This window comes from Cydia splendana, chromosome 25 (assembly GCF_910591565.1).
Source record: "Cydia splendana chromosome 25, ilCydSple1.2, whole genome shotgun sequence".
NCBI classification, from domain to species: Eukaryota; Metazoa; Arthropoda; class Insecta; order Lepidoptera; family Tortricidae; genus Cydia; species Cydia splendana.
In genome coordinates, this window is record NC_085984.1 from 10,566,417 (window position 1) to 10,578,682 (window position 12,266).

A 12,266-nucleotide genomic window follows, 5' to 3' on the forward strand; every position below is an offset into this window, starting at 1 on the left:
CGGACTAATAACTTAGGTTTTCATCCACCCCTACGGGTTTTTTAAAGGCAATTCACTCGCGTTTCACATATAAAAATACATTGTTAAAAATTGGGTAATGTACGGAACCCTTAGAAAGCTAGTCCGACTCGCACTTGGCCGGTTTTTTTGTTACGTGTTACACGTAAATTTTGATAAGGATCTCGAAACCCTCATTGATCGAAGATAACCCTACTTAGCATTCCAATTAAATAAGCTAGATATGATCTCATCATGCGGGATAAATCGAAACCTGTCGGTATAAAACCTCATGAAAACCACCATCACACCATCAGTAACTTACCACCAGTTTTGGAACGTACCCGCCAATATTTGACAGCTACATTCTTTTACAATGGGATTTAAACTAAGCTTCGGAATCGCGGTTTTCTGCCTAATTTGTTTTTTAGAAACGCAAGGGTCTTTTATTAAGGGGAAGAACATTCCAAGGGTCGGGAGAAGCAACGAGGCCGATGGGCCTTTTGACCAGGAGGCAATGGGTTACGTTATCAAGACAATTCCGGCGAAAAACATACCGCGCATGGGGAGGAGGAATTACGATTCGGTAAGTTACTTGTACAGTCAGCTTCAAAGAGAATTGAGCAATTTTGTATAAAATAATAAAGTTGGTCAAGCAGATCTTGTCAGTAGAAAAAGGCGGCAAATTTGAAAAATGTAGGCGCGAATGGATATGAAAATTTCTCATAGAAAATTTGAATTTCGCGCCTTTTTCTACTGACAAGATTTGCTTGACCATATATTGTATGACCATTGTATCTCTAATGTACCTACACCCTACACGTATAGAACTCGGGTGGTAAATATGCAGCTATTTACTTACTAAGGTTTATACAATAAATTAGGTTGTCATTTGTCTTTTCTGTTCCTGAAAGTTATTAATAACATTGTGCACGTTTTTGGCCGATATAATAGAGATTTTTGTTTTTCTGTCTGTACGACTCAAACTCCGCTGCACTTCAAGCTCCTTATTATATTTTTGATCCATAGCATAGGTATTTATTATGTATAATTTTCAATTGTGTTTATTTTACAGCAAAATCGCTATGATATCCCGAAATTTTATCAAGCGCCTGCACAAAACTTGGAATTATTTGGAGGTTAGTAACATTGAAACTGGCTATTTTTGTAGGAGCATCCTACTTCTACGGCACCACCGTACGGTCAGGGAGGCTAGGTACCGCGTAAACCGAAACTCGCAAATTGCGGGGATCTTTCTCTTTTACTCCAATGAAGGCGTAATTAGAGTGACAGAGAAAGATGCCCGTCACTAACCTAGGGATTATCACGTTGCCAGGTCTCTTGATACTGCAAAAAGCCTCATACACGCGAGAGAATTTAGATAAATACCACAGGCGGGGTGACAATAGCGACCGTATTACACGATACGGGCACAAACTAGCAGCAGTGTCTGTGTATAATAATCTACCAACAGTAATAACAGACGCACCTAGTTTGTTAATTTTTAAAAATAAACTTAAAGCTTGGCTTGTTGAGCGGTCGTTCTATAATATAGAAGAATTTCTGACTGCGAAATATTAATGATAAAAATAGAAATCTACGCAAGTAGCTAATGTATTTAATTTTAATTTTTAATGTTATTTGTACTAGTTATGTAAGCTGACATGTAATTACTTATTACCAATAAAGAATGAGTATGAGTATGAGTATGAGCATTTGCGAACTTCGATTTTCGCGGTTCTAGCGTGAAGAAAGAAGAATCAAAAACAAAAATGACAATGTTATCACGGACATTGGGGAGCAGAAGGTAACAAACACCCTTTCGGCAATAAATGTAAAAGGTACACTTAAGCCCCCCATTCACACTCCTACCTTGTAGTCCGCCTTGTAGTCCGCCTCGTTGGGTAGGATTGTGTATGGGGGTTGCGGACTACGAGCCGTCCTACCGTTTAGCCGTTTGTAGGACGGCTCGTAGTCCGCAACCCCCATACACAATCCTTATTATTTTTGACCGGTATTGTTACTATTTGTCGTGGCACCGACTTCAAACATATCAGTTGGTAACGCATATACTTAAAAACGGATAATATTTTATTTCATCCTTTTTGAAGTCGGTTTTCTTTTTTTTTGTAAAAGTTTTTATTTTTTCTTTTTGTAGATGACGGTCAACCTGGATTCAACCAAGAACAAATAGAGGGTTATTATAGCAGCCAGCTGGAAAATATGAAGAAATAAGAGACAGAAATGCTCGACTTGGCTGGAGCACTACCGTGTCCCTAAATATTGAAAATGGATCATTGGATTTAAACCCTTTTTTTGTTGCTTTTGCTAACACTGTTATTATCTAGTCATTATGTAAAATAAAATAAAATTACTCGCGACTTATAATAAAATTTAAATTCTTCAACTCGATTGTTTTATTTATTCATTGCGTATTATTTTTAGCGTAGATAACTTAAAAATATATGGCGTTGAACGGAACGTAGTTATGTCAACGTCAAAAAGTAACTCTATTACCCTACTAAATACAAAAGTCAATGTTACAAACTTCAAATATCTTTGCTCTTTCATACTAGAGGTAAAATACGAATTTCTCCTTTCACTCGCACAGTCTTCTGACGTCTACTCTAATCAGTCACTTAATATCCTCAGATTTCTTCCACGGTATCAGTGGAAGAAATTTTCCAATTTCTTTCGATTAAAACTTCTAAATTGCCAGTGAAACTTTAAGAAACCAAAATGGTGCTGACGGCGGACGTTAATTTGCCCGAAGAGTCCGAGTTGACCGTCCCCGAGGTCAATCTATCGATGGCCAGTTTGAGGGCTGGTTCATTCCACCTCGGGAAATACTGCGAGCAAGCTAATAATGTGGGTATTAAGCTTAAATAACCTAAGAAACGTATAACCTAGTTTATTTAGCTAGTATTCAAGCCCATGTTATTGTTTGAATCGGTTTGATGATTGCATAATCACAAAAATGAGGTTATGTTTTGGTCAAATATTTTTATCAGTTTTTTAGCAGCAACCCTATTTTTTCGTTAATGTTAAATAGTAATATTACTAATATTGACCATATTGTAATGGGTAATTAAACCCTTTTTCAGGTTTAAATATAGTGAAAGTACATTGTAGTATAAGATAGTAAACAAATCCAATTTTTACATACCAATTAATATTTTTTAGGCCAGAACATAGATTATAGATGTAAAACAGAACTTAGAATAATGTTGATTTTAAGTAGTAGTAGTAGTAGTAGTAAACTCTTTATTGTACAAAAAGACATATCAAAAATAACATACAATTAGTAAGAAGTACAAAGGCGAACTTATCCCTTTGAGGGATCTCTTCCAGTTAACCTTTGAGTAGATGAGAGGAGAAAGTGAAAAGAGGGTGACAAATGCAGCAAAATGTACAACAAGGTACCAGAAAGATAAAGGATATAAATACATACAAAATTTATAGGATAAACATACATATATTACACAAAAAGGAATGGGGAAAATACACTAAAAATTGGAAAGAATTAGAACGATATAAAGCAACTATACAATAGAAATATAGACAAATTAATCAGTCAGATCAGATAACCATAGTTTCTTTAACCTCTCCTTGAACGACGCAACCGATTCCGATTTTTAATTCTGTTTGTCTGTGTATAGGTGAGACTTTTTTCTACATATTCTCATATTTTAAAACATGCATTTTTGATTAAAATTGCCATGTTAGTGCATTATAGTTTGGCAAAAGTAGTGGGCTTAGTAATCTTTTTCTTTTAAAACCCCAAAGAGAGATGAGTATATTTTTTTTATTCTACTGTTACTGACTACATTGATTTGCCTGATCAGCCTGACTATTGTTTTCATTTCATATATACTTGTGGACAAATTTAGAGGAACACAAAAAAAAGGTTTTATTACTAGATTACAGCATATAAAGTAATTTCAAAATTAGTAATGTTTTTGTGTTCATCTAAATTTGTCCATGAGTGTATTATTATTTCTAGTCATTTATCTGTATAACCAATATTTCAGGAGTTCATGCTCTGCCGGTTCGAGGAGAAGGATCCTCGCAAGTGCATCAATGAGGGCAAGGCGGTCACCGCTTGCACCATGGAGTTTTTCCGCAAGGTGAGACTGACTATTTAAGCTCGGTTTTTAGGTTGTTTTTGTGCAGTGGGGGAATTTGTTTTATAAGGTGTAGTGATTTCTCCACAACAAGACTCCCAATAGGGTATATTACTGCAATGTTCTGCCGCCAGAGTGCAGCACTACCGATTCAGTAAATTCATAGACTAACTTATACATACTGTGTACATATTGTACACATTGTGTACATATTGTAATAAAATATGACATTGATGCATCAAGGCAGCTTGTTAACAAGGGCCTACCGGTAAACGCGAAAATCTAAATTTAGTTATCTGCCTCTTTATCGCTCGAATATGCAAGAGTGATAGAGAGATTAGATAATGAAATTTCGATTTTCTTGTTTCGCGGTAGGCCATGTGATTGACGTGACGTGTGATGTGTCAATGTGGTTTGTTTACTGTATGTGCCACAAAGGTGCCACCTACGCAGAGCTTTGCCTAATATTCCCTATTCAAAGAAAGAAGCCTATACACACATATTAGATGAGATGTTACACATTTTAGTTTCAAATTATCTTCATTCCAACTGGCTTGGAAACTAATTCAAGTTTGTAGCTAATGATTTATTTGGATTTGGCATATCCATATAGATGCCAAATCCTAATAAATCATATTTGGCATATCTAAAGATGCCAAAGACATTTTTTTCATCTATTGAAGTGTCATTTACATTAAACTTCGCATGTTTATCCTCATTTGTTTTGTTTATAGGTGAAGAGCGCGTGTATGAGCGAGTTCAACCAGTACGCCAACTGCATCGACAAGAGCTCCGGGGACTTCAGCCTCGAACAGTGAGTGTCTGCTTGTTTCCATGCAGGCTACATCTTCTCTTCGTCCTCGTTCACTCATTGCTGAGGATCGCGACCACATGTGATTTGTCTCGTGGACTGCTGGGGTATACCACGCTGCGTATACGCCGCAGTCTTCGACAACACCACATCTCAGTAGACCATCAGTGTTACGCCATCTAATTTAGCTGTCAAAACTGCTGCTTCGATACTCGATATTTTGCACTGTTTTACGCGTATTCCTTTGTCAATAAACGGGTCACATACTCACATAGAATAGAACGCGGCAATTTCCGCGCGAGGTGGCTCGGTGGTGGATACGTGCCTCAGCCGCATTGCCTCGGGCCTTATGTTATTATATACTATTAAATGAGTAATACTGGGGTGTTCAACTTCAATTGTCAAAGGTTTGCATAGATGGCGCCATCATAGCTTGCCCCTTTCTTTAGTTTGTTCTATGAGATTTGGCTTAAAGGGCCGGCATCCAGGCCATAAAATTAAAAAAAAAGCATAATTCTAGGGATTGACAGGACAAGCTATGCTGGCGCCATCTGTGAAATATTTCGAATAAATAATAAATAAACATTATAGGACATTCTTATACAGATTGACTAAGTCCCACAGTAAGCTCAAGAAGGCTTGGGTTGGGTTGGGTCGATATATATAATACATAAATATGTACTTAAATACATAGAAAACAACCATGACCCAGGAACAAATATCTGTGTCATCACTACACATCGGTAACTTGTGGCATTAAGGTAGCACTTAAAAGATTAGTTTAATTAATTCCTTTTTTTAGTGGTTTCTTTTTCTCGGCTCGTATAGGAAGAACATTGTCACATCACTAGTCTGTTAGAAACTGTCAAGTGCTACCTAAGTGCCACGAGTTACCGATGTGTGCTCATCACTAATCTTTTAAGTGCTACCTAAATGCCATGAGTTACCGATGTGTAGTCATCACACAAATAAATGCCCTTACTGGGATTCGAACCCGGGATCATCGGCTTCACAGGCAGGCTCACTACCCACTAGGCCAGACTGGTTGCCGTTGAATGTGTATTGTAATGGACATCCCTTTTCAGCTGCCGCACGACACAGGGCGTGATGGACAAGTGCATGTTCGAGAAGCTGAACCTGGCGCGCCCAGACTTCGGGTACTTCACCGAGGCGCGAGTGCACCACACCAAGAGGTACCATTACTCAATAATCCTTTATTTCAGACGTAAGTCCATCGCGGTTAGCCTCACTCATTCTCACACTCCTACACCTAAGCCCTCCTACACATACTCGTACACTCGCAACTCGACTGGAGAACTCCATTTCACATCACCTATTCGAAAAAGGGCTTTTTCTTCCCCGCTAGGAGGGATCAAAGTGGCACTTTTCTTTAGTGTCCGACCGAAACATGTTTTTTGGCCGAAACCGAAACCGAATGTTCGGCTTTGGCTCTAGTTTCGGCCGAAACCGAAACCGGAACCGAAACTTATCTAGACTTCTTAAAATCGTTGAAAAAATGACATAAAATCGCTTTTACACACATATTATGGGGCTGTCAATACCCAAATGTCCTTGAGATTGATGTTAATTAAGCAGTTTTGTAAGAAAATTACTTGAGTTAGACCAAGATAATTCTGCAACGATTTTGATAACACACGCAATGCAAGTGTTATTTTAAACGTCAAAACTTCTATGAAATTATGACGTATAAATAACATTTGCACTAGTTGCACTGCGTATGCTATCAAAATCATTGCAGAATTTTATTGGGCTAACTCTATTCATTCACCAGTCAAGCTAACATGTAGATACAGGGTCAACCATAAAACCAACCAAAAACGCGAGCGCAGCGAGCGCGAAATTTTTTGTTAACAATATCGCAAGGCCGGGTACCGATCTTCACCTGGGCCTAAAAGTCCGAAGTGCCCCAGTGAGGCGAACTTTCATGCGAAGTCAAAGCCGTGCTTCAGGTTTCAGGATAAGTAGTTGAGCACATACTCCAACCAATGTCCATTGTATTAAAAAGCGAGACCGCAGGCCGAGCAAGGCTCAGCGAGGCCAAAGGATAAGCTGAAGTAGAGGACATGTGGAACATAATTAACACAAACCAATGGTAAATTGAGGTAAAAAGTGAGGCTAAGGTCGAGTATTCGTATTAAAAACTGTACTGGGAACATTTTTAAGGGATTTTTCTTCGTTTTAATCAATAGTCAGCTGTTCAGCCTCGCTAAATATTAACTATTGAGAAAATCAACTTTGCGGCACTAGTTGAGCGTAGCCTTTAGCCTCGCTTAAAATTTGCCATTAGAGGTAGATAGGAAAATGACTGAATAAGTGAGTGAATAAGAGCGAAAAAGACATCGAATTTGACATTTGATTACTATTTGCTTTTCGGTGAAGGAAAAACATCGTGAGGAAGCCCGACTAGTCCCGTTAAGGCCTAGTTTACTCTCTGGATTAGAAGGTCAGTCTGATGGCAGTCGCTTTCGTAACAACTAGTGCCTACACCAATTCTTGGGATTAGTTGTCTATTGGACCCCAGGTTCCCATTCCCATTGCCACGGCTCGGCAAAAATTCCGGGATTACGCGAGGAAGATGATGAGCTTTCTTATTATTCTCTTGCCCAGGGCCCAGTAACATGCGACAGTGCTATCTCATTCACTCCGATACAATTAGACAGTGTGCGCGTTATAGGTATTGACAGCCTCTTAAGACTGCGTCGACCGTCCAGTGGCGCCCTCATTACTGGAATTGTGTTTTATAATAAACCAATTAATTTCTGTACATATACATGAATCAGTATTCCTATATGTAAGTATTAATATTGTTGTCCTACTTATTCCCCAACTATTGGTCTTTGTCCGAAGTACTACTTCGTAAGTTTCGGCCCGGCCGAAAGGTTCGGCCGTTTTTTGGCCGAAACCGAAACTACAGCCGAAACATGATTTTTTGGCCGAAACTGGCCGAAACCGAAACCGAAACCGAACCTTCGGTCGGACACTACTTTTCTTCCCTGCTAGGAGGAATCAAAGTTGTACTTTTCTGTTATAGGACACGATTTTTTCTTTCTTGCATTCAATTTTTTTTTGGTCAAATAATACATATTTTGGAACATAACAATTTCCTCATAGTTGATGTGAAAAGCAGTATGTGTCACACGGTATCAAAATTATTTCGTCTTGGGCGTTAACACTTGAATCCCTCATTACACTCAGGATTCTACTTTAGAATCCCTAACTACGTTCGGGATTCTATTGTAGATTCCATCGCTTCATTCAGGATTCAACGTACGCCCTTGACGGAAATATATCATTTTGATCCCTTGTAACACAAACTACTATTGTGCATCGTGTCGTGTGACTGCATCTTCAAGACAAAGTTTGGTTTTGCGAGCCACATTAGGGCATTTCATAATCCGGATAAGAATTGTTGATGGAGTCGCCATTGCCGGATACGGCAAGGAAGGAAGAGAGAGATTACTAAACATAAAATAAGAGTTAACATTATATAAAACGAAATAAAATAAAACTAATGAAAACAAAAGTTAGTTTAGTAGTTATGTAGTTTAGTTTTCGTCTTTTTGATGTACTTTAGGAGCATTCCACGGGCTGTCCCGTACAAACGTATTTTATTTCATGTGTTGCGACTGTTTTTCGGCATTTAAGGCAGGCGATTATTTTTCTGTGCATATTTTTGACCATTTGCCATAGAAAAGGAAACTTATACCTGCAAATCTTCAAAAAAATCGCGTTTGTACGGGACAAACGTACTGTACTTACATATTTAACTCTTCTCTTCTTCCTCGCGTTATCCCGGCATTTTGCCACGGCTCATGAGAGCCTGGGGTCCGCTTGACAACTAATCCCATGATTTGACGTAGGCATTAGTTTTTACGAAAGCGACTGCTTTCTGACCTTGCAACCCAGAGGAGAAACTAGGCCTTGTTGGGATTAGTCCGGTTTCCTCACGATGTTTTCCTTCACCGAAAAGCAACTGGTAAATATCAAATGATATTTCGCACATAAGTTCCGAAAAACTCATTGGTACGAGCCGTGGTTTGAACCCGCGACCTCCGGATTGAAAGTCGCACGCTCTTACCGCTAGGCCACCAGCGCTGTACATATTTAAGTAATCTTCTTCTTCTTCTCGTGTCGATGGTTTCTTTCATATTAAGCGGGACCAGAAGGTAGCGACGCTTAACGCCCTGTCTGTTGCGTCCCGTAGATCTTGCTCGGAACATGAGTGCGGGTTCGCTGGGCAGGACAGCATGTGTATCATCGTTTGGGGAGCCGTGCCACACACGCATAGAGTATCCGAGCCATTCAGGCCGCCCCACCTTACTAAGTTCTCTTTGCTGCGGCGAACTTGGGAACGCAGTCTATTTAAGGCTTTCCAGATCGGCCATGGTTCTTTATGCCCAGCCGGAAGCGTTTCGGCGGGACGGACGTATATTTAAGTAATGAGTCCCTAATTGTGTGTTGCAGGCCTAAACCTCGCTCGGAGCCCGCGCTGGAGTTCCCGGACGCGACGCCGGCGCTGCCCGCCGACGCGGAGCGCAAGCCCGCGCGCATGGGCTCGCGCTTCTACTGGATGACCGAGTAAACCCACCTGGGTATGTTCTCAAACATGTAACCTGTGTCATATTGAAGGAACCACGCGTGGCCACGTCAATATAGAGATGCGCAAACCGCTTCATTGAGTTGAAAAGATTGATTCATATCTTTCGCTCGCGGTGATATATATCACTAATTTCGCTCACTTCGCTCAATGGATCTGTAGATTATATTGTTCAAGAGTGAGTAGAGGGAAATGTCAATCAATCAGATACACACAGCCATAAGATGGAGAATCTCGCGATACGATCCCGCCAGGTTTTCCCTTCATCCTCCGAATTCTTCCGAGCCGCTCCGAAACCTATTCGCATCGTCTCGCTCGCTCCTCGCTCATCAGGCTCGGCTGTCTCATTCGAATCATGAGTGGGAAAGAGCGCGCAAGGAACACTGAGTTAGATGAGCGACTGAGCGAGTTAAGTCATCAGTGAGTTGAAGAGTGAGCGATTTCAATCAAAAGATATAGTTCATTTAAATCACTCACTCGTGAATGACACATGTCTAGTCAATAATATACTATTTTCAACAACAACACAACACCAATACTCTCCAATTGTTCGCTCCCGGACACTTCTCAACAGTTTCTTAGTTTTTGCACCTGACTGCGACTTGTTTGACAAACATCATAAATTTTATAAAGATTTTTTACGTTTTTGTGAATCAACATAGTCATCATCATTTTGCGTCCGCACCTCCTGAATCGATCGGGCAATTGAATCAGATTGGCGAAAAATTGACTAATCTGGATACGCCTTAAATATCCCTGAATAAATATCAAATTTTGCACGAATGTCGTATAGTTATAGAGCTAACACATTTATTCCAGACAACTTTAGACAGCGCAATACTATTCAAATACAACCAAATTCATTTATTGTAATAAAATTATTATAAAACGCGAAGCGGTGGTAGCCGAGGATAATTGGATTTGACGTCCGACTTTCAATCCGGAGGTTGCGGGTTCAAATCCTGGCTCGTACCAATGAGTTTTTCGGAACTTATGTACGAAATATTATTTGATATTTACCACTAGCTTTTCGGTAAAGGAAAACATCGTGAGGAAACCTGCATACATCTGCGAAGAAATTCAAAGGTGTATGTGAAGTCCCCAATCCGCATTGGGCTAGCGTGGGGACTATAGCCCAAGCCCTCTCGTGCATGAGAGGAGGCCTGTGCCCAGCACTGGGAGGTATATAGGCTGATTTAAAAAAAAAAAATTTTTAATGATTAGTTTCTTTTCTTTTTCAGTTGGCGAAAAAGCGATCGAGTACCGGTCTCCAAAGCGCGACCAAAAGTTAAACACCTTGTCATTTCGTTGTCAGAAATCAAAAGATGTGTTAATGCAATTTGATCTTTAATCCGTTGGTAAAAAGGTTCAAAACTATGCTATTGACATGTTTTCTTTTGATTTTTGACAAGTTGTAGAAAATGAGTGGTCTTTGTGTATAAAGTAAAACTTTAGACTTTTTTATTAATTTTATTTAAGATCTTTTTATTTGTTTACGACAATTATATCTGTCATAAATATGTAAGAGCAACTTTTCTAACGTTTACTTTATACATTAAGTTAGGTTAACAAATCATGTAGATTAATAAAAAATATTCAAATTATGACTTTATTTATTTAGTTGTGTCCATGCATCCTGTGTACCCTGAGTAGAAGTTCAAAACTTTTGAGTTAAAAATTTATAAATAAATTTAAATATTTACAGCAGAGATTTTGTATATCATACTTATAGACATCGGTAACTCGTGGCATTTAGGTAGCACTTAAAAGATTAGTTTCATTAATTTCCGTTTTTTAGTGATTTCTTTTTCTCGACTCGTATAGGAAGAACATTGTCACATCACTAGTCTGTGCCTGCTACCACAGAATAATTAATAGTACTATCGTACAGAAAGGAAACTTCCTACAAAAACGAAGTTTGACAGCGGTTCAGGGTCGAATCATGCTGTCTCTTTCTAATATATGGCACTATCCCTTTCGGCTATTTAGGGTTGTCAAAAATCAAGTGATTATCTTATCTATGGTCGTGCACGCAAAAGGAAGTCAAGTGGTGCCAACCCTAATAATTGCTCGGAGCAATGCTGAGCCGAGCGGAGCCGAGTTTGACCGAAGTCAGGGGTTTCGCACCCCTGCTGCTACCTAAATGCCACGAGTTACCGATGTGTGCTCATCACTAATCTTTTAAGTGCTACCTAAATGCCACGAGTTACCGATGTATACTTATGTCTAAGACCATTTGAGGAAAAGTAATACCTACCGAATATAGCAGTATAGTTTGCTATATTCGGTAGGTAGTAGGTATTACTTTTCCAACCAATTCAATTCTGAGATCCTACAGCCAACATCGAGTCTCTCTATTTAGTGCAGCTTGTGTTTTCGAGCGAGAGACGCAGATAAATTATGTAAATTTTCGCGGTAGCGCCTCAGAGTACTTTAAGCCCCCATTCGCACGACAGCTTTTTCAACGCGCGTTAAAAAAGCGCTTGAATCTATCCGCACTCTAAATTCGATTTAACGACCAAGGCTTAAAGTCGAAAATCCAACAACGCTTGATAAAAAGCGTCAACGCTGTCGTGTGAATACATACATGGTTATCCATTTGTGTCATTCTAACGCTTTTTTAACGCGCGTTGAAAAAGCTGCCGTGCGAATGGGGCCTAAAGGTATGAAATAATCTTCAAGAAATAAGTCAAGAACGAGTATAATATTTTTCACA

At 39.4% G+C, this 12,266-nt stretch overlaps 2 protein-coding genes across 3 annotated transcripts in view; both read left to right on the forward strand.

The window, feature by feature from the left end:
• Window positions 1-211: 211 nt before the first annotated feature.
• The window catches only part of LOC134802942 (uncharacterized), a 62,215-nt gene continuing 50,160 nt past the window's right edge, over window positions 212-12,266 (forward strand). Inside the window, exons 1-3 of one of the 2 annotated variants that reach the window (XR_010145910.1) lie at window positions 212-583; window positions 1,073-1,136; window positions 2,156-2,315. Coding sequence is in view for 1 of the 2 variants with exons in the window: in XM_063775672.1 (XP_063631742.1) it covers window positions 374-583; window positions 1,073-1,136; window positions 2,156-2,232 (351 nt within the window). In the remaining variant the exon portion in view is untranslated. Of the gene's footprint in view, window positions 584-1,072; window positions 1,137-2,155; window positions 2,347-12,266 lie in introns of those variants that run through there. The other variant, XM_063775672.1, reaches the window with a different exon arrangement.
• Window positions 2,610-11,152, forward strand: LOC134802941 (NADH dehydrogenase [ubiquinone] 1 alpha subcomplex subunit 8). Its single transcript, XM_063775671.1, has 6 exons — window positions 2,610-2,865; window positions 4,029-4,124; window positions 4,856-4,935; window positions 6,018-6,125; window positions 9,418-9,545; window positions 10,792-11,152. Exons 1-5 carry the CDS (start codon window positions 2,737-2,739, stop codon window positions 9,533-9,535), a joined length of 531 nt encoding a protein of 176 aa, XP_063631741.1. The 5' UTR covers window positions 2,610-2,736; the 3' UTR covers window positions 9,536-9,545; window positions 10,792-11,152.